We start from the raw sequence: 24,004 nt of genomic DNA on the forward strand, positions 1-24,004 counted from the left end.
AATTAACTACATCTGTGCCCGCGTAAAACTGTTGAAGGTCGCAATCAGTTTTTTGCGAATCCCTCACAACATCTTGGAGACAGTATCGCCGGATGATAAAGCATTTTAGTAGGCCAAGCAATAAAGGAAAAAAAATCTGTTTCAGGACATTAAAATTATTAGAAAGCTAGCCGCGCTATTTTATTTGGACATACATACACATAGATGATTGGGTTTATGTCTTGGACTCGCAAATTCCAATTTCCTTTTTTTTAATAACAATTTAAAAAAAAAAAAAAAGATATTTTTCCGATTTTCGCGTTTATCTCCAAAACTACCGATGTTATCGAAATGTTCTCCATAGATGATTTGAAGAGAATAAAGAGGCGGATAATTTAACACTATTTTCAAGTCGATCGAATGATTTGTTACGGAGAAAATCAGAAAAAACTAAACAATTGGTACCTTTTTTAAAAATAAATAGTTCCCCTATTTTTTAAGATTAAGAGCCGAAGCTTTCAGAGAATGAAGATATTTGTATCTCTACTTTACATGTGCAAATCCAAAACACGTCCGCACGGATAAGTTGTTTGTGCAAAATCGCAATTTAAATTTTAATGGCTCTATCTTCCGAGAAGGCCGCATGCGTTCTGGATTAGCCAATTTTGATTTTGGTTGAAGATTTTGAAAGTAGAAGTCAGTGAGAATATAGAACGTATATCTTGGTTTTCCGATAGCCTATCGGGAAATATGCGAAAAACGCAATGAAACGTAAGTGAAAACAGTTGAGCGCTCGAAAGTCGCGTGGTAGTGGGGATAGCGAGCCGCGGAGGAGATGGCCATGTATATATATATATAGTAATACAGGCGCGTCGCGCGCGCTAAATGCTAATCTTTATTTCCCATTTTGTCAGGAACCAGTGGAGCTTTTGAGATGAATTTTTTTAATTGATGGCGAAAAAAGTGTAGAGTCCGATTCTGCTATTAATTTTCTATAATTACTAAGGAATGAAATTCTAGCATTTATTTTTCTTTCAAAACTTGTCTATTGTTATTAGAAATTACCTACAAAGTACAAATATATATATATATATATAATATATGTTACTTATTGGAATATAACAGTTAAAATTTTATAATGCTTCTTTTTAATATTATTCTGGTTTTTTTGCAAATAACTTCAGACCACTCGGAATTAATAGTGTAATTCATGAAATTTTTGTCGCCGGGCTACAATGTTTGAATGGGTAAAAGGATTTTTCAGGATAACGAGCTTCGGCTAAAATGAAGAACAAGAAGTACTTTTCTGAACTGCAGCGTCGAAGGGATTGGAGGTTCTTAGAAAAAAGAAAAATAGATGCTAGAATTTGATTCCTTAGTAATTATAGAAAATTAATAGCAGAATCGGACTTTACACTTTTTTCTACATCAATTAAAAAAAATCATCTCAAAAACTCCACTGGTTCCTGAAATAATGAGAAATAAAGATTAGCAGTTAGCGCGCGCGACGCGTCTGTATTACTATATACATAGCCTTCTTCTTCGCTGGCGCGCTATCCCCACCACCACACAACTTTCGACCGCTCCACCGTTTTCACTCACGTTTCATTGCGTTTTTCGCATATTTACCGATAGACTATCGGAAAACCAAGATATACGTTCTATTCTCACTAACTTCTACTTTCAAAATTTTTAACGAAAATCAAAATCGCCTGATCAAGAAGGCATCCAGCCTTCTCGGCAAATAGAGCCTTTAAAATTTAAATTGCGCGATTTTGCACAAATAACTAATCCGAGGGGGTGTCTGGCTTTTGCACAGTGTAAAGTAGACACAAATATCTTCATTCTCTGAATGCTTCAGCTCTTAATCTTAAAAAATAGCGGGACTATTTATTTTTAAAAGAGGTACCAATTTTTTAGTGTTTTCTCATTTTCTCCGTAACGAATCATCCGATCGACTTAAAACTGATCTCAAATTACTCGCCTCTTTAGTCTCTATACAAATTGTTTATTGAGGACATTTTGATAGTATCGATAGTTTTGGAGATAAACGCGTAAAACGAACAAATATCAATATTTTATTAAAATTGTAATTAAAAAAAAAAAAAAAAAAAAAAAAAAAGGAAAATGAAATTTACGAGTCCAAAACATAAACCTAATAACCTATGGGTATTTCCAAATAAAATGGCGCGGCTCGTTTTCTGATAGTATTAATGTCCTGAAAAAACTTTTGTTGCTTGGCCTATAGTTAAAACTCCATAATTCGCGAGCCTATTTTGCAATACTATTATTTTAAAATGTAAAAAAAATACAACAATTTATTTATTTATTTTCATATAATGTCTATTATTATTATCGACTTATATTTATTAATAAATTTTAGGCATGAAAAATTTCCTCCCATGTAGGACTCGAACTTGGAACACGATGTTAATCTCACGCGCAGTCGTCCGACATATGGTCAATTTGGCTAACCAAGAAGTTATTTGACACACAGGTTCATTTATTTGACCTAAACTATATGATATATTCGTCAATTTTTTTTTTTTTTTTTTTGTTTACGCGAAGATTGTCTTTAATCGAAATCGCGTAGTGTGGCTGAATGGAGTAAACGTCGGACAGCTGTAGTACGCGTCACGACTGGTTACCGACTGGTAAATATATAGGAGACTGTGCAGGGACGTAGTTAGGCCACACAAATGTGTCCCTGTGCCCTCCGTAATCCCTTAGGCTTGCGCTATGGCTGGACGGACTGAGAACATTGCCTTTGTGGTGATCCGACCCTGACAAGCTCCATGTCCAAATATAATAACGACTGTTTTCCCGTACTCCTCACCACCACCTATGTGTGGGTGGTGAAGGGGGAAATGTATGAGACTCCCAGGAAATAGGACTGCGGGGCTCGTACTCCTCTAAGGAACCCTCCCTCCCCTCTCTCCACGACCCAGCATACTGAGCGACCCAGGCTACCGCTACCGTCCAAATGCATGGCCGTAGGGCTGCAAGAATGCATTTACGTATTAGGCATGAGATGCCCAAATGATACCCGTGGGGTTGTTGGCCACTCAGCTGACCAGCTGGCGCCCTGTTACCGAAAGTAAGTACGGGGCGAAGGTTATTGGAAAACTCGCAGTGCGAGTGGCTCCTCACACTGGCGGGAATAACCTTACAGGCTGTACGAATAATTTTAATTCCAATTATTGTTATTACGAAACGGCGTGTTTGATAGTGCGTTCAAATTGTATTGAAGAGCGGTTGTACTGGAACCATATCATGTAGGTAAACACTGTGTCACCTATAGCTCGAAAAGGTAACGAAATCGGACACATTTGTAGGCTGAGATTAGAAGGCCTCGGACGTTCTAGAAAGTAAGACATCCAAACAATATTCATGTATCTGCGAATTATATTTGAACTTGTGTAAATTGGTGAAAAATAAACAATAGTAACAGGGAAGTCACGATGAGGTAAATTGTTATGTACACAAAATAGTGAAAGTAACACTATACTATTGTAGTGTATTTTCGATAGACAAATTAAGCAGATATACACAGGTAGTCGAAAATCCTGAACTATTACGAAACAAACAAAATTATGCGTTAGATTTAGAACAGTGTTCAAATGGAGTAGTTGAAGACTGCATTTTTGATTTTTAGAAAGTTTTCATATTACTGAAAACCAAACGTGTGTGACATTTTGCATGATTTATTCGAGGGTACCTCTAGACACGAAATAGGCCAGTTACAGTATGATTTAGTAATCACTCAGAAGCTGTTTACTTTAGAAATTTCAATCGTAGAATCAAATTTTTCGATTTTGGAACTAAATACAGTCTAAACATTCTGCCTTTTATTTTAGAAATTTCTCATAAAACTTTATACAGTGACATCTGTATATGAAATGTTATGTTATTACGGTTTTTAGGACTGATAAATGGTGATTTAGTACCCACTAATATATCGCTGTGAAGTTAGCACCGAAACTTTTTAAACATTAAAAAAACAGCGTTATAGTAGCACCCTAACGAGTTCTAAAGTTCCTTAACTTAGAAAGAGTTCATCAATTTTAAACCGAAAAAACGAAAATTATAAATTATGATGTTAAATTCACTTTTTCCTAACAAAAACATCCTAATAACTTTTAAAATAAAGGTTTTATCAAAACTATTTTTAAGACATATAGATAGAGCTCATTGGGGCGCTATTAGAACTGCTAAAAAAAAAATAAAGAAATAAACAAATAACAAAAATTTTTTTATTTATCAATTTTTTAATAGTATAGTTTCCACACCACAACGAACAGATCTATCAGTTTGTGCAATAAAGATTTTCGATGAAGCTGATAGATAAAAAGTTACAGCTGATTTTGGGTATGGCAAACGCGAAAACTCCATGTCCATACATGGAAATATTTTTCAATAGTTTTCCAGGCTAGCTCGTTAGAGTTCTTATGGCACCCCATTGAGAAGAATCGAAAACTCTTATTAAAATTTTCGATCGGAGGCACAGGAAAAGAGATACAGCTGATTTTCTATATGGCATACGCGAAAATTCTATATCCAATTTTTACTAGCGTCACTGTAACAAGTTAAAAATTATTAACTTTGTTAGAAGAAGCTAAAAATTACTGCTTCACGAATGATACCCAAACGTTTCGAGGAACAGAACGAAGATAGATGCTAGGTGTTAATGGTAGTAAAGCCAGTCTGGGTGTAAACATTCCTCCCACTCTAACCACCCAACTCATACAATACTATGAGCTACGAGGTTAGAGTGGGGGAACGTTTACACCCAGACTGGCTTTACTATCACCAGGGATGTAAATTTTTTAATAAGAAAAAATTATATTATTAATTACTTTCAACAGATAATGGGAAAACAATATGTTGGAAAGTTGACTGGATGATATCTTCCAATAGCTATAGGATAGGAGAACTCTAGTAGACAAAATAACGCTTAGAATAACTGGTAGAAAATCTGTTTATTTTACTCCGATCAATACAGAATATGAATATATACATGCGATGAAGATCGCTCACTGAGTATAGAGTAAGAACCACCCACAATGACACCTACAAATTAGGCAATCCCAACCTTGGCAAAAAATCCCAGGTCCCAGGGTAGGATACTTCGCACCTGAGATTCCCAGGCAACGAAGTTAGAGCAGAAAAGGTTACGCGACGTTCTCCTGGAGACCAAGAAACCGACGAGGAAGAAGAATTGCGAGCTAGGATTCCTAGTGGTGTCGCATAGAAGGAAGGAATGGCTAAGCTGCTAATTATCCAAAGAATTTCTCGAGTCTAGAGTCTATAGACCAATTTAAATGACAGGCGCTTATCACGGAACTCTTGGGCAGTTATATATACAATGGGCCCAAATCATAGCAGCGAGAGAGAGAGAGAGAGAGAGAGCTCCGCGCCGTGGGCCATCTATCGACCTCTGTTGGAGGTAGGACCAAGAGGGACAGAGTGTGAGCGGCAGTGAGACAGCCTGAGAGTCCCAGACCGCTCGCACCGATACTCCAATCTCCAACACAATACATCACTCGTTATTTTAATGGATAATGAAACTTAGTTGCCATTATTATAGTGGATCATGGAAAAAAGTTTTCATTATAAATTACTTTTAATGAGTAATGGAACACAGTCCACATTACCCATTATTGTCAAAGGAAAATGGAAAAGTATATACATTACTTACTATTTTTAATAGATAATGAAATTTAGTTACCATTATTTTAATAGGTAATGGAACACAGTCCCCATTATCCATTATAATCAAAGGAAAATGGAAAAGTGTATACATTACTCACTATTTTTAATGGATAATGAAACACAGTTCCCATTACTCATTGCTTTTAATAGATCTATGTCTCTTCTTACTAAAAATATTTATTATGGTGGCGATAAAAAAAATTCTGGTGCTTTTAATTTGTTAAAAATTATGATTAAAAAAGAACTATATTTTTGTAGAAGTTTTTGGGCTTTTTTTGGTTTTTCGGATACGGTCATATTTTTTTATGATCCGAAAATGGCCCAAAAAATTCTGCAAAAATTCACACATATTCTTTATATAATTCTAGGCACTTTTTGTTGTATACAATTTTTTATAAAACCAATTTATAGAACAAAAAGTGCTTAGAAATATATGTATAAAGAATATGTGTGAATTTTAGACACTTTATATTCTATAATTTTTGTTGTAATGCTAATCCTTTGCAAGTAAAAACTTGATCAGTGATTCATTAATTTTTCGATTTCCGGACGCCATATTAGATTGCCCATATTAATCTTTAATGTTCTCTTGGGAATGATTTTCAAAGAGATATTGTCTGTGCATGATTTCCCTACGATTCAGAACCATTGCTTAAAAGATTTCCCATTTCAATATTTGCTTAAAAAAAAAAGTCGCAAAATTTTTCGAGTTTTGCACTAAAATCACAAAGATAATTACAAAAGCAGCTATATTTCAAGTTTTGCACTTTGGATTCTAAAAGTACTCCCAAAAATCTATAAAAAAACGTTGGTTACTGATTTTTTTACAACTGGTTTTGTTCTATTTAACGGCGTCGAATGTATGCAGTGCAAACGTGTACAATTTACGTTAATCGGTTAATTAAAGTGATTAATTTAATACATATAATAAAAGTCATCAAATAATGTATAATGAAACTCGTGTTCCGTTACTCGTTAAAGTTACAGCAACTGACTTCCACTATCCTTTAAACGTAATGGCAACTGAGCTCAATTATCCATAAAAATAATGAGTAATATAAATATTCTTCCATTTTTTATTAAAATTAATGATTAATGTAAATATTTTTCAATTTTCCTTTAAAAATATTGAGCAATGTAAATATTTTTCCATTTTCCATTAAGAATAATGCATAATGGAACTGAGCTCCATTATCCATTAAAAATGATAGATAATGTAAATATTTTTTCATTTTTCATTAAAAGTAATGGATAATAGGTCTGAACTTCATTATCCACTTAAAGTAATGGCATCTGAGTTCCATTAACTACGAAAAATAATTAGTAATTTTTTTCTTTTTCCAATATTCATTAAAAGTAATGGACAATGAAACTACTAATGCATTATCAAAACTAATGCATTTTTTGCCACCCTGACTACCACTATCACCTAGCATCTATCTTCTTTCTGTTTCTCGAAGCGTTTGGCTATCATATTCATGTAGCAATAATTTTTAGCTTCTTCTAAGAAAGTTAATATTTTTTTCTTAGTGTAGTGACGCTAGTAAAAATTCACGACTAAAATCAATAAGCGGATGTGTTAAGTGAGTTTAGTGGTACGTATATGAGGTTAACAAAAGTTATCTGTGGCATGAAATAATTATGTAAAGTTGATTTTGTGCAAATGAATTATTTGTGCTTCCAATAATTTTATAAATAATAATAATTGATTTTAACAAGTTGGTGTTTAATGTTTGGAGACATTTCTATAATAAACGAAGTCTATCACTGGCAGATTGACCAGGCTGGATTTTCATTTTATTATTATCTGCAACTTTCAAAGTATGTTTATAACAATTAAGGTAGTATATCTTTTGTTTATGTATTACGGTGATAGACAAGTGGAAACTTTATTCATTATTAATTAATTCTGTAATATCTTTCCAGATGTATGATGTAAAATTATTAACGAGCCTTATAAAAAATATAGAAATTAGAGCGATAGATGAAGATGAAAATGTTTTGCCTTCATCATCTATAGTCTAAGAAAAAATTTCTAATGAAATGATCAAACATAACTCGATTATAACCCAAAATATGTGTATAGTATTATAAACCCAACTAGAAGAGGCATCCGCGACTTAATAATGAAGCATTTCGTTATGAATAAAAATGTTAGTTTTAATATTACAAACAGCTCTTTAGAAATTTCTCAAATTGAAAATAAGGAGTTTTTCTTTAATAAAAAATTTAAATTAATAATTTGTACCACTTGCCGGGCAAAAATCTCACCCGAAAAGGCCTACCGAGGTCGTGAATATTTGGTTTTTCAGTCGGGCTGGACTGATGTATTCGCGGCTAAAATTTGGGAGCAAACCAAAATTAAGTGTGCGTTCTCATTTAAAAATGGAAAAGTCCATCCCAATAATAATGGAAGGCTGTTATGCTCAATTTTTGGCGTTGTGTAAAGATTGATAAGGAATATTAGAGGGTACATGTTATGAAAAGCCTCGCGACGGAGAAGATACCAGTTTTGTCTGCTTTTTAAAAAATGCTCGCACAGACATAATTCATAAAAAGAAGCGGTAATTACAAGGAAACGAGGCATAGAATTGCTGGTGAGTTACTCGATGCAAAAAAATCAGTATTTGTGTGGCGTACTGAAGAGGCGAATAGATTGATGGATTTCGGTGACCCGGTACCTCCCACACTATATAATGCAGACGTTCTGTGGAAAGCAAAGGCAGAAGAGTCGGATCTTAAATTACCATTGGTCACAAAAGATCCTGCCAAAATTGTGCAGACTTCAAAATATATGACATATTTTGAAACAATACGAAATGTATGGTTTGAGCCATTTTGTTGCCATAATTGGTCTAAAGAGCAGCAAAAATTATGGAAACAAAGATAGATAGATAGATATATTTAATTATACAAGGGCAGGCCCCACATGTACAAAGGAAGAATCAAGTTACAATAATTAAATTAATATACAAAATAAATAAATATCATTTATAAATATTGCATAAGGGGGAGGTCACCAGGAGAAAATCTGGCAAGTCTCCCAAGTAAATGCGCTACTAATAATAAGAGAATTAACACAGAAATGGATAAAAATCTGAACCAATAAAAAAGTAAAATAACAAAATTTTCATTAATACTAAAAAGTACTTAAAAATATAAAGAACCATTACAATGGTAGCGCCTAGTTGGTAGCTCCAATGAGGATATGGCGATACAGCGCATCCTTAAAATTATTGAGGGTAGCAGTCTGTCGAATCCGAAGAGGCAAAGAGTTCCATAATCGAACCCCAGATGAAATAAAAGAGTCCTGGTATGCAGCCGTTCTACAGATTGGAACTTTAAGGTCAAGAGAATTACGCCTGGTGTTGCAAAAGGCAGACACAGGATAGATAAGCTCCTGAACAGGTTTACCAAAAACCGAAAGCTGCGGCAAGTAAAAGGCTTTATACATAGCAATACCAAGAAAGTAAGAACGCCGCTCCTCGACTTTCAGCAGACTGGCCCCCTTAAAGTAAGGTGTGATGTGTGTGATCTGACTTCTTCACACCATACACGAAACGCACGCAGTCATTTAGAGCTCGCTGTAGTCTAACATATTCGCGACACCGCTTATATCCGTTAGTACCAGTGAGCAATAATCAAATATAGGATAAATAAGCGTTATGACTAGTTTCAACCGCAAATTAGTAGTCAGACAAGCCTGATTCGAACGCAATTAATACAATGTACGGTAGACCCTTGCGCAGATGTCCGTTACAGTTTCTCTCCAATTCAGGGTAGCGGAAATAATAACTCCCAGGCTACGTACCGAGGTAGCAAACGGAATGGGAAAGTTATCAACGATAATAGGAGAAATGCTACCAAAGTCCATAACATTAATAAATCTAGAAGAGCCAAGAATCAAGGCAGAGGTTTTACAGGGATTTAGGTCCAGGTCATTGCGCCTAACCCAATCAACAAACCTAGTGATAGTCAATTTAACCCTTTCCACTCCAATGTCGAGTGTCACTCGACACTGAGGAATAACAACAAAACAGCCTTGGAGTGGAAAGGGTTAAGGGGGTATCCTGCTTTAGAACGTTCAAAAAATCGATTTTTTTTATTGCTTAAATCTATTCCTTATATGTTGTAACAAGGCAAATTCCTTTGCCTTGCTACATGAATTACTTTTGACTTTTTAAACACCGCGCACAAACAAGGTTTCGCTCGATCCCGGGTGGCGGCGCTGTGCCTCGCGCACAGCTGCCGTGATCGCCTGGTCGACCGAAAACCAAGGCGCAGAGACACCACTTTTACCAGTCATCAAGACAGGACGTACTTTTGTGGAAAATCCGAGGAAAGCTGTAATCTGGTTGAGTTACCCCCCATGTAAGTGGACTCCGAAAACTGGATTCGATATACTAAGAAGGAAGGAAGGAGGTTAGACAGGAAATTGGGAACTGTCAGGAGGTTCATTGGGACTTTAACTCCATTCCACTATTCCTAACCTAAGATTAACACTGCTGTGCATGCCAGGCTTGAATTTTATTTCACTGTTTATTGCATGAAGGTAAGCGTTGAGGACCGATATTAGGACTCAACGTTTAATTATTAATACTCCTTTGCGACTAACTTGGTGGCTCCAGGCTTGATGGGGCATAGCAGGTCTGAGTAGGAAGCACTATTGAATCCAACTCCAATTATAGGAGATAGATACAGAATTTTTCCTTTACACTCATATAGCCTAATATTTCCAATAGGGAAAGTAAGTTATTATTGAAATGAGTTGGATTTTGACTTCCATAGCCTGTACGATGACAGGAATAAGGCTTTAATGCCAAATATACATATTAATCTCTTTTTTTTTTTTTTTTGCTTATATACTTGTACATAGGTTATATCACAAAGTATTTTCAGACTAAGGGTAATATTGTATTTTGAGTGAAATATTGTTAATGAATTGGTGCTTAAGCACACTGACAAAGGAGTGTAATAGACTCCATCATATAACCCTAGTCACTCCACTCTCTTATTAATGATTTAAATATTGTGGGACCTAGCTATGCCTTGCTTGACTCGGTGTGACCTTTTTGCTTGTGTCTTCTACGGTTCCTACAGGAATGGTACAGCAAGTATTTAGGTTCTTGAAGGACTAGCGCTGGGAGGATTAAAAGAAGATCTTCGGTCCAGTATATAGGCTGAAAGTCATGCAATTATCGGACACCTCCTCAATATTATTCAATATTCAGTTGTCGTATCTATATAAGCACTATTCTTTTGTGGATATTCATAACTTCATTGCTCTAGTCTTTAGAAGTTAACGGTAGCTTTGGGGAGAAATCCCATACATAACTGTTTAATTATCTTGACTTTACATTTGTAAATTATAGACAGAGCATTTACGAAAATATAATTTTTATTTTAATTGTTATTAACTTAGTATTATTACTTTCCAAAGAGAATTCACATTGGTTTCCTAGCATGCCACTTCCTTCAGAGTCTCAAGCCGGCAAGCCTCAGACTGGCTCATTTAGCGTTTATGAGCCTGGCGCTCTTTACAAATAAGGTCTGAGTGCCTTTGCACTGACTTTCTGTTAAAATCGTGCCTTCCCCACAATGGCAGGAAATCATGTCGCAATGTATAGGAACATATATCCGAAGTTATAGAGTCGGATTCGCAGTATTTCCGAAGATACAGCACTAAAAGCAACGGGGCATCGAGCAAGTGCCAGTGCTCGGTCAGACTGAAACGCGCGCGCTCCTCCCCTCGTCATCGTCTTGCATTCTTCAAACATTCTGCTCGATTGATTGACGAAAAAGTGGAGGAACATATTCGTCCAATCTACGAAGAACTTTCGAATGACGATCTCATGACGCGATGCTTAGGTGGACACACGCAAAATTCGAACGAATCGTTCAACTCCACTGTCTGGCGCATAACTCCGAAACATCTCAATTCTGGTCAAAAAATCGTAGAAATTGCTACGTATATGGCTGCAGGAATGTTCAATGAAGGATATTCAGCAGTTCTGCATACCATGCAATTACTCAATTTGAAAATTGGCCAGCAATGTAAAATGTTTGCGGATAATGTCGACATACAACGGATTGAACGAGAAAGACGACGTTCGTCTCTTTCCAGTAAGGAAGCTCGTACGGCCCGTAGAATTGAACAACTTCAACAAAATGGGTTCCATGAGGAAGCTGAAGGTCTATTGTATGGCGCAGGAATAGCTGATTAGCGAATTATTACCGTAAGTAGTCGAAAATTAACATTTTTCCAGTTCATAAAGTTCAAAGCGCTTTTTCTAAACTGGCGGGTGTGTTTGCAAAAAACATAAATAAGCTATCGTAACGATCCGAAGTTTTTTAGCTTCAGTTTTATCTACTCTTCTATATGAACCAAAAAGGTTTTTGGAAATAAATTTCTAAAAGACTTTTTCAGCACATTGAAGAGATTTTTTTCTCGTAAAAAGCACTTTTTGCTTCAAAATCCGGAAAAAATTTCAAATTTCACAATTTCTTCGGATTTCTCTTGGTTCAAATAGAAAATACATGTATGAAAATGAAATATTTTTTTGGCTTTCTGTTTCAGATCAAAATTAAGAGCTATCACTCCCGCCAATAGAAGACTCGGATTACGGATTGCCCAACAAATGTGTCTAATAATTGGCTGCATTTTGATATTTTTCTTTAAAAAAATTTTTTTATAATGTTCAATTATATACTAAAATATTCCTGAAAGTTCGCTGGAGTAGGTTATTTTTTTCTATCTTAAAAAAATTCCGTGAAAAACAGTTTTTTAGGCCTTCCAAAGCAGGATACCCCCTTAAGATTGGCAATACACTGATCAACATCTCCAGGATTACATCGAGGACAAACCTGAATGTCATCTGCATAGCGTATAAGGAGATAGTCAGCAAAAACAGAAGCAACGTCAGCCGTATACAGTATGAAGAGCAAAGGGCCTAAGACAGAACCCTGAGGTACACCAGATGTAACTGAATGCCACGAAGAAACAGAGTCCTGAAAACGAACAGCACATTTGCGGCCCGACAAATATGACCAAAACCACCGCAATACAGATTCCGAAAAGTCAAGTGCTGAAAGCTTGCGTAGCAAAAGTACATGATTAACGGGATCCCTCAAGCCCTCTGTAGCCAACATTACGGAACGAAAAACGAGGGAGAATTATCCAGTGCTATTTTTCAACCGATTTCAATGTTTTTGGGCTAGTTGGAATCGTTAGGACTCGCACTTTGTCATAAATAAAGCCGTATTTTCCAAAAAAACGTAAAAAAATAAGATTGTTTAAAAATTCGCAATAATAATACTTAAACGCAAAACAAATCGAAAAATCGGGCTTCTTTATGACGAGGTGCCAGACCTAACGATTCCAACAAGCCCAAAAACATTGAAATCGGTTGAGAAATAGAGCCGTACCATTGTCCCGCGTTTTTGAGGTGGACGAAAAGCAAAAATTGTTAGGAAGAAAGCTAGGCTTCCACCCCTCTCGCGGCTCACGCTAACGTGTTCCCCCACTCTAGCATCGAAACTTACTGCGAAGCTTTCGTCTCATAATTACGCTATTCCCCTATCTGTAGCTATACACATATAAATACCGCTAAAATAATGTGGAGAACATTTCATCTTGCCGATATAATGAAATTGCTAAAAATGCAATTATCATTTTGAAATAAAATTGTAGAAAAGGAGATTTCGTAATGCTTGAAATATCTAGGGCATACGGCGAAACGCGGGACAATGGTACAGTCGTATTTTTCAACAGAATTTGATGAGACTAGTAATAATTAAAGCCATTCTTCATGTAGATTGTCCTAAAGAGCTCGCATTTTCGATAAAGCTTATAGTTTTTCAGCTATGAACGTTTGAAGTTGCACGGCGCACAAATACATATTTCTTCTCTCGCGTAGATCAGCTGTTGCGCACGTCCATCTTCAATCGTTCATAACTAGAAAACTATAGGCTTTATCGAAAATGCGAGCTCTTTAGGACAATCTACATGAAGAACGGCTTTAGTTATGACTAGTCTCATCAAATTCTGTTGAAAAATACGACTGTACCATTGTCCCGCGTTTCGCCGTATGCCCTAGATATTTCAAGCATTACGAAATCTCCTTTTCTACAATTTTATTTCAAAATGATAATTGCATTTTTAGCAATTTCATTATATCGGCAAGATGAAATGTTCTCCACATTATTTTAGCGGTATTTATATGTGTATAGCTACAGATAGGGGAATAGCGTAATTATGAGACGAAAGCTTCGCAGTAAGTTTCGATGCTAGAGTGGGGGAACACGTTAGCGTGAGCCGCGAGAGGGGTGGAAGCCTAGCTTTCTTCCTAACAATTTTTGCTTTTCGTCCACCTCAAAAACGCGGGACAATGGTACGGCTCTATTTCTCAACCGATTTCAATGTTTTTGGGCTTGTTGGAATCGTTAGGTCTGGCACCTCGTCATAAAGAAGCCCGATTTTTCGATTTGTTTTGCGTTTAAGTATTATTAATGCGAATTTTTAAATAATTTTACTTTTTTACGTTTTTTGGAAAATACGGCTTTATTTATGACAAAGTGCGAGTCCTAACGATTCCAACATGCCCAAAAACATTGAAATCAGTTGAGAAATAGCACTGGACAATTCTCCCTCGTTTTTCGTTCCGTAATGTTGGCTACAGAGGGTTTGAGGGATCCCGTTAACTGTGCCAAAAGCCTTAGAGAAATCAAAGAGAACAAGCACAGTTACCTGTCTCTTATCAATACCCAGGCGTACGTAATCCGTCATCTTGAGTAGAGCGCCCTTGGCAGAAATCATATTGAGTTTCGTCTGAAAAGATCGAATCTTTAAGATAACGCAAAATTTCCCTATGCACAATACGCTCGAGGATTTTAGACAGTACAGGGATGATAGATATAGGCCAGAAGTCAGTGAGCTCAGTGGGATTTTTCACCTTAGGGACCGCAGTAATACAAGCGTGCTTCCAGCTACTCGGAAAATATGAGTAAGATAGAGAAAGGCTGCAGATCTCAAGATAGGCAGGTAGAATCGAGGTAGAACAAGCCTGCAGAAGCCTGGAAGAAAGCAAATCACTGCCAGCTAAGAGCGAGTCGGAAATTCTAAAGAATCTGAGGATAGTCGGGAGGTCAATTGGAGAGAAATAGAAGTTATCCCCATTGTAAGGTGGTAATGGTACTAGATCAACTGGGAAAGACAATTGATCAGAACCAGTCAGAGACACCTTGAAAAAAAAAACAAAAGTAGGAAGACAATAGATCAGGCTCAAAACTGCATGCAGCACCGCGTAAACTTCTCGGAATAATATTCAGATTGCGAAGACAGTTCCATAATGACTTAGGGTTGGAACATCGATTTATGGATGCAATACAGAATTTTTCCCTAGCAGACCGAATCATACCACGAACCCTATTCCGAGCAAGAACATAATCCGACCGTAGGGATTGATAGGCCAATGAAGCGTAAGATAGGCGACGCAATTTATGACGAAATTTGTTTCTGTATACTATTTCCTCCTTAACACTGGAGGTCAACCATGGAGATCGAGGTTTTGTGGGCGTAAAAGTAAAACTAGGTTCAAACACGTCCAAATAAGACGTCAACACGTGACTCAGCGTCTCAACAGCACCATCAATAGTACCCGCAACAAATATTTCATTAAAATTAGCAAGAGAAGCTACTGCCTGAGATGTCGCGAAGTTTCCCCAATGCCTAACACGTATGCCGGAAACAGGATGTGGAGTATCTATGGTGAATTTATATACAATATCAATCAGATCTTGCCCAGAAAGAAAAGGCATAGCAACTTGAGACAAATTTTGAACTCTCTCATCACCATCCACAATATAGACATCAAGCCATGTATGCGAAGTAGAGGTGTGATGGGTTGATAGATAAGGCACAAGATAAAGTGAGGAAAGTTCAATAGTACGGCGGAAGTAGGCGCAATCAGGTGTGTTCGAACCAAGGTCCGTATTTATATCACCCATGATAACCTTGCAAGCATAATTCTGAGAAATATCCATAAACACATCCTCCAAATCCTGGCCAAAAGCAATACATGGAGGCCGGTATATCACAGCAAGGAAAAGTTTAGTAGAGTTCGCAATTTACTCAGCATATAAGTATTCAACCCTGGGTATATATGCGTCAGAGGAAGACGATCGAATTAGCCTGACATTATAGATGTCACGATAAAAAATGCAGACCCCTCCACCCCTCTTAACAGCTCTGTCACAACGCAAGACACAATAACCCGGTAGAGCAATAAAATCATCAGAAATCACCGGGGTAAGCCAGGTTTCAGAGACCATAATAACGTCATATGACTGATTTACAAAATAATTTCTAAATTCACAAAGGTGAGCCGGTACCAACTGCGCATTAACATGACATATCTTCAAAACGTTGCTTACAGTGTGTGAACAGATACATGAAGTAGAGGGGGAAGGGTCTCATAAGACCAGTTTAGAGAAATCAGCTTTAGAGTCAATTCTAATAACCGTTGACGATCAGGATTTTCTAACCTTAATATTACCACGATCATCCACCCATACAAATTCATAATTCGCTTTCTTAGCCGCAGATCGGGTATCACTTAGCAACTTATATAAAGCAGGGGGCAGAAACCTATTAATATACACATTAGTTTTATCAAATGAAGCATCGATCATGTTAGCCGTGAGATGTCCTAGTGAACGTTTAGCTGAGATTATGCTTGAAGCAGTGGCTTCATTTGTAAATTGAACACTAAGGGTTCCCGGCTTATTCGCCTTACTGGCATGGAGACGTCTAGTACTGACAATAACCTCCGGCCCAAGGTTAAGACAGAGGACCTTAAAAATGATCAAAATAAGTTTAGCGTCTAAGACATCTTTGCATTGCGGTATGCCAGAAAAAAGTAGCTGAGTCCTATTATAATCAAACTCCAGGTGAGTAATTCTTGATTGCAAATCAACGGCCAGATCCTGCTTTACGGTGTTCTCACGCGAAGTCGATTCTAATACACTGACCCTAGAATTCAGCTTGTCAAAGGTGACTTTCAGCTCACCAACCGTGCTCTCAACCTCAGTAATACGAGATGACATAGAGTCGAGCTTAGTAATGCAGGAATCTACTTTCACAGCCAAATCATCAATTTTTGTTAATTTAGAGCTAATCGCATCAAGACGCTCATTAAGTCCAGCAAAAAGCACAGCCAGTGATGGCTCAGCAGATGGAATTGCACTAGCATCATTCTCCGACGCAGTTGATGCAGCAACAGGCTTATTAACATTAGCATTTACGGGCTGGATCACATGATTGGTTGATCTGGCGCAAATATTACAGTTATGCATAGGGATGACGTCTGTAGAAGAGAGTTTCAGTTCACGCCGGACGCACGATGTATGATATCCATGCCCGGGAATGAAACAAAACTGTGTGAGATCATTTTTCCCAACAAAGCCCCCGCATAATCCACAATTAATAGCCGGCATTTCAATGGTCGCAAATAAAACGTAAATATAAACGCAAAACCGCAGATATTACGTAGAAAATAATAAATAAGTTAACAAATAACTAAATAAATTAACAAATAAATAAATAAGTTAGCAAGCAAGTAAATAAATAAGTTAACAAACAAATAAATAAGCAAGTTAACACACCAATAAACAAGCCAACGCACAAATAAATAAGTTAATAAATATACAGGGTGTCCGGTTAACTATGGCCAATACGGGATATTCGGACAGGTTGTTGAAGACGAAGCCAAAGTGCGTAGTATGCGCGCGCTATATGTATGTCTCATTGCGTGTCGTCCTTTACCCGCGTAGCAAGGAGTCACATTGACGTGGTATAGTTGCTGTAGAGCGGCGTAAAGCAGAACGTACTGTAGGTATGGACATGCGCAGGCAGCTGATCGTGACAGATAGGCGGGGCAAACAAATTGGAGGTTAGGATCAGAAGCCAAATAAATCCTCAAAATCCAACCAGGAAACAATTAGTATCGACAAAATTTATATCTCAAATGATGGCCTGAGATCAGATACTAAATATAGCTGCAACAAAACCCCATAGGGAAATTAAGGCAGCAAAACTTGTGTGTGACTTAATAGTGGGACAGTACAACAGACAGTTTATCCACTTACAGAGAGGGAGAGAGAGAGAGAGTCACGTAAAAGATGCAAAGAGCATTACATGACTATAGATGCTACAGGTGGCACGTAGCTAAAAGGATAAAATTATCAAATGGTGTGAAAAGTCATCTAAAATATATTTCTATACCAATGCATGTCCGTCACATAGGATTGTAGTATACCAGTATTTCATATGCTTTCCGCAAAGCAAGATGCAATCACAATAACTAATTTTTTTATTAGAAATATTAGGATCTGGTGTAAAAGCACCGAGAAAAGTAGTGAGCGACGTTAGCAAGGTAATTTTAATAGCAGTGGCTCGAGCATTTTCTGGTTGCATCGATATTGAAGATTATTTGCAAAAATGTTACGTTATCCTTGTGTAAAAGAAAACTGATAATTGTATTAGTTATTTTATACGTTAGACGTTAGCAATTCATGATAGCTATAATTGCAAGGTGAGATTGTTCGAATAAAAAAATAAAAAAAAATACGACATTTCTATTTAAGATCATTTGCACATTTATTGCAGCTAAAAACATTGACAGAAATTGAGAAATTGGCAGAGTCAAGTTTAGTTGTAGCACTGATTGAAGATTGTGGTATTCGTGATGCAGGTTATAATGTAATATCAGAAAATTGTTTAAATTACGTCAAAAAAAAGCTATAATAAAAGCTAACGAGATGATATTGATATAGATGAAGATCTATCACTTGACATTCATATTCCCGTAAAGACAATCAAATGCGCTTGGGTGAATTAAATGGATGAAATCTTTGCTCGTGCATTTAACTTCGCATCGCGGTCTGAAAGTAGTGACTTCGCTAACGCATTTTTCAATCCAAAGGCTGCCGAAAAACTAAAAACTTTATTACCATATGTAACACTGTGGTCAGGATTGATGTGCAAATATTGTAATGACAAAGAAAATACGGCAAACATCATCCTCGGTAGAAGCAGAATTTTCTGTCATAAAATAATGCGTATTTAAGGGGCAGATTCCTTTGCGCGTTGATAAATTCGCTCTAAATCATACAAAATATTTAGAGGGAAGAATAAAATTATTATCTCTTGCAGCAGTTGATGAAAAAATGAAGAATAACAAAAATGGGACACATTTGGCTAAAAAAAAATGAATTTAAATCAAATGAGGAAACTAATTTGGACGAATATCAGTCATGAGAAATCATTACGAATGAGGAGCAACTAGAGAAAACAGTTATTGATTTAAAGAATCCCTTATAGAATTAAGTGGAAATATAGAGGATATGTATTCGACAGAAATAGTGGATGAGCCAGGCACACCAAACAATACCAGAGATAATTTAAATGAACGAGAAAATTGGAAAGGACTTGAAGGAAATTCTCCAAATAAACAACAGTCAAAAAAGAAGGAAAATTATGTAACTTATTGCCCAGAGTGGGATTTTACTAAAAATCTAAACGTAATTGACATTCTCGATGTAAAAAATGGCAATTTATGTAAAAGCGTAAAAAGCCAAAACTATACAGAAATTTCAGTAAAAAATACTTGCGCTTTTGATTCGTTATTACAGATTCTATTAACCGGTAGTGCAATAAATACTGCCTATAAGAAAGGAATTGAGCAAAGTAACAATGAAACAACTAAACTTGCTTGCACAATATTAACAAAAGGTAAACTTTTAAGTAGCCATTGTCAGTAAAGGGCAGACATATTACAAAATATAGAGCTATTGAAGAAAGAGTTGATAACTCGAAATAGTCGTGTATTAGATGTAAATTGCAATGCAGGTCATCTAGCGGAATATGTACACTGCAGGCCAAAAGTTTAGGACCACCTGACAAAAGTGTCAGAACGACATGCTCTTCTTTATGTGCGAGTGGTTTAGCAGCCCTAGGAGTTAAAAGAAATTTAAGAGTACCGTTGGAAAGCTTATAAAATTCCGCATCCAACCATAATGATTTGATCTAAAAAAATCCAATAGTTGCCCATATTATAGAATAGAGATATCATACAATTTTTTATGTCTCTTTATATATGGATACTCAATTTCAATGACTTGCACCAGGTATAGTAATAGTCTTACAAAGTTGAAACTTAAGTATGTGAAAGCTTGAAACTTAAGCTTTCATTTAAGACCAAAAACATATATAAATTGTTATTTGGTCCGCAGTTATTTGACAATTAGTCGGGCAGTGTGCGACCAGCATTTTGTCCGGAAAACATCTGCTCGCCAAGCTCTAAGAACAAATGCAGGTCGGTATAAGTTATGGGTGCCAAATGGGTACCACTTTTAATTTTTTTTATTTTTATTATTAACAATACTACGTGTTCCAATTCAATCAATAAAAGTATAAATATGTTAATTGTATTCAAACTTTCATTGATTTATTTGAAACCGTAGAATAGTTGTTAATCAAATGAAAGAAAAGTTAAACGTGGTTCCCCCTTTTTGCACCCATAATTTATACAGACCTGAATTTACTTCAAGAGCTCAGTGAGCAGATGTTTTACGGGAAAAATGCTGGCCGAACACTGCTTCATTAATTATGTAATAATTGCGGACCTAATAAGAATTTATAAACGTTTTTGGACTTGCATGAAAGCTAAAGATTCAAGCTTTCACCTACTTGAATTCCAAATGCCTCAGACAATTATTATGAGCGGTGCAAAGAATTGAAAATTGATATCAATAATTAAAGAGACGTCGAAAATGTTGTCATGTTCCTCTCCTTGAATACAGACACCCTTTAGATTTTCTTAGGTCAAATTAATGCAGTAGGATGCGGAATTTAATAAGCTTCACGACGATATCCTTAAATTTGTTCTACCTTTTAGGGTTGCCAAACTACACGCACTTAAAGGAGAGCCTGTCTTGTTCACAATTTTACCAAGTGGTCCTAAACTTTTGGCCTGCAGTGTATATATATATATATATATATACAGGGTGTTTTGCGTAAGACGCTCCAGAGCATGAAAACAAAATGACGCGTATCTCTTTAACTATAAAATATATTCAATTTCTGCATAGGACCCATAGGACTTTTTCGAAACCTCTTGTTATTTGCTTTCAAAAAGGTCATATGAAAAAGTTGAATATCTCTTATAGTTAAAGAGATATACTCATCATTTTATATCTATGCTCTGGAGCGTCTTACGCAAAACACCCTGGATATTGTCTAACCTTCCAAATTGTACTTATAGAAAACATTGCGCAAAATGTAATAGATACTCTAAATTGTTACAAACTATATTGCTAATTGTCAATTTTAATGTTTTGATAGAAACCGAGCTGTCAGGAGTACAAGAGCCAATAGACTATAGCCTATCATCTTATCGTGTATTATGTAAACAATACACACAGGAACAACCTTCATCAGAAACTTCGGTCCACATATTATTATTGATAAGAGCATCTTATCCGATCCTAGTTACCTACACAATAAATGCAAAATAAAAAAATTTCTAATTACAAATTAGTGAATATAACTAAAAAACCATTAAGGTTGCAGATACAATTTATCTACTCACTGGTGTAGTAAGTTACACATCCGTACATAGTATAACGTATGGGTCATTACACTCTTTTCGTTTATACACATAATAATGCATTTTACAATTATGATGACTTGAAAAAAAAAAACGTATGAAAGAACACTTGAGCACCGGAATTATTCCTCAGGTTATCATTTACGTGAAAAAGTAAAAAGAATAATTAGATTTCTCAGTTTACTTATTTATTCGCAGTAAATTAAAGTATGTCTCAGGTTTAAATATTATTCTTATCGTTACTGTGGTGATCGCGTTGCTGTTTCTGTACAGCCTTATTATTCTGTGACAATACCTGTAAAAATGAACATAATAAATAAGTAGAGCCTAATAAACTGCAACATATGTGCATGTGTGTATAAGTTTTTGTTTCTATAAAAATATAACTAAAAAAGTATGAGATTATTTTAATATAATCAAGAGTTTTTGATTCTACTCGATGGGGTGTGATAAGAACTCCCACGAGCTAGCCTAGAACTGGCAAAAAAATATTTCCATGTATGGACATGGAATTTTCGCGTTTGTCATACCGAAAATCAGCTGTAACTTTTTATCTATCAGTTTCGTCGGAAATCTTTATTGCACAAACTGATAGAACTTTTCATCGTAGTATAGAAACTACCATTAAAAAAGAAAAAAATAAATATAAATGAATAATCTTTTGTTATTTGTTTATTTACTTTTTTCAGTGGTTCTAATAGCAACTCAACGAGTTCCATCTATATGTCTAAAAAGATTTGTTATATAACCATTATTTCAAAAGTTATTGAGATGTTTTTGGTACGAAAAAGTGAATTTAGCACCCTAATTTTTAATTTTCGTTTTTTCGGCTTAACCCTTTTAGTACCATACATATTTTACGAATATATGCTAAAAATGCCAGTAAAAAAGAATATGCGATCGAAGATAGTTAGAATGCAATATAATGCATAAAAATACGAACACGGTAACACGGCGGTCACTTGCGCGGGCCAAAAGTGAACTGTGTGTGAAAAAGAGCGCTATTGCGACGCTGGCATTTTTCACAACTGGCGAGAGCAGCGCGACGGCGTTCCTTGGCAGTAAAGGGGTTAAAATTGAGGAACTGTTTCTAAAACAGCTAAGGAACTGTAGAATTCGTCGAGGTGCCACTAGAACGCTGTTTTCTTTTTAATTTTAAAAAGTTGCGGTGCTAACATCACACACAGGGGTTTGAATTTGGGCGGTGAGGGGCCACTCCCCCCTCCCTTCCTATTCTACCCTTTGGGATAGTCAGTAACGTCAGAAGGTATAGCGCAAACTAGGATAATTTAAAAATTCCAAGCCGATTTTTATAACATAACAAAAAATTTTTTTAAATGTGAAAAATCAATTTTTTGTTTTAATCCATGTAAAATATTCAATTTTCCATATTTTCAAAGGATTCTAGTTTGCGCTATACCTATACAATCCTTCCTACAGATTCAATTGCCGTTTGGTTTCTTAATTTCAGATAAGCCAATCAGCCGGAATCGTGAAGACCATCGACATCGGTTTTTTCGACCTGGATCAATTCGGAGTGGTGCCACACATTTATTTATGAAGATTTTACACGATGAAAAAATTCAAGATTATTAGAAAAATATCAACAAATAAATAGTAGAAATTTGGAGCTTATATCTTTTTAATCCTCGTAGAAAAAAAAAAAAAAAAAAAAATCCCGAGAAAACCGGCTGTTACACAGGGTGACCCCATTAAGTGAGTAAAACAAAAAACGATGTGCTCTGCAACGCGTCCTAATGCCGCCTAGGGCACCGTTTTTATGAACATTACGCAATACCATTGAAGGGTCCATAAATAGTACGATTGAGCTGCAGAAATTTTTTGTAGTATAATTAACGCTTTGATAAATACAATTTAAAACTTACATGATAATCATTGAAATTGTTGTTTTTCGGATTTTCGCATGTTGCAATAATTTCACGAATGCTACGTGTTACTTGAGCTTCTAAATTCAAGGCATCTGAAAGAGCTTCAACGCCACTGTTCCAATCTTCACGAAGAGGTTTCTAAAAATAAAAGTAAAACTCATATAAATGCTGCAATTATCAATTTTTCTTATTTATCCTAAAGTTAATGCTAGCGAAGCTTTTTCCTTGTCCGCTTGTAGCAGTTTTTATATCTGTTTCTTTCGAAATTCCAAAATCAAGAGACACGATAGTGTCTCGACGGCAAGTACATACAAAAATAGATAAAGACATGTCTATACCGCCATCGAGCGCTACTTCTCTTATACAACTAGTTCGGCCGTCACAATTTTCAACGATTTATCTCGGTGAATAATCTATTGTCATGATTCAAGTAAAGCTTTTCTTAAAATAGTTTTGAACAAGCTTACATTTGAGCCCATGAACATCAAAATCGGTTTAGGCAATCCAGAGATATCATACTCAGTTAACTATATATATATATATATGTATCGAAAATTAAGATTTTCCTCCTTCGTCATCTTTTCCTTCTCCAAATTTATGTATGTCTCGGGCTGAAGTTGGCCGCTAAGAGGAAAATGACGTCATTTTTTCTCAGCGTTGCCAACCAATTAAACTCAACGACAAAATTATGGTTGTGAACTATCAAATAAAGTCAATGTAATCGACATAACTAATCCGTCGACTTGTTAACTGTCAATT

At 36.0% G+C, this 24,004-nt stretch overlaps 1 protein-coding gene across 3 annotated transcripts in view; it reads right to left on the minus strand.

Annotated features, from left to right (window-relative positions):
• Fer1HCH (Ferritin 1 heavy chain homologue) overlaps positions 1–24,004 on the minus strand; it is a 70,668-nt gene that overhangs the window by 11,188 nt on the left and 35,476 nt on the right. For all 3 annotated transcript variants that reach the window (XM_066740390.1, XM_066740391.1, XM_066740389.1), the window contains one exon: positions 23,243–23,383. In XM_066740390.1, coding sequence (XP_066596487.1) covers positions 23,243–23,383 — 141 coding nt within the window. The remainder of the gene's footprint in view (positions 1–23,242; positions 23,384–24,004) is intronic.

Source organism: Prorops nasuta, unplaced genomic scaffold, assembly GCF_024137725.1.
Source record: "Prorops nasuta isolate Cenicafe-Biocafe unplaced genomic scaffold, Cenicafe_Pnas_1.2 PNAS00023, whole genome shotgun sequence".
NCBI classification, from domain to species: Eukaryota; Metazoa; Arthropoda; class Insecta; order Hymenoptera; family Bethylidae; genus Prorops; species Prorops nasuta.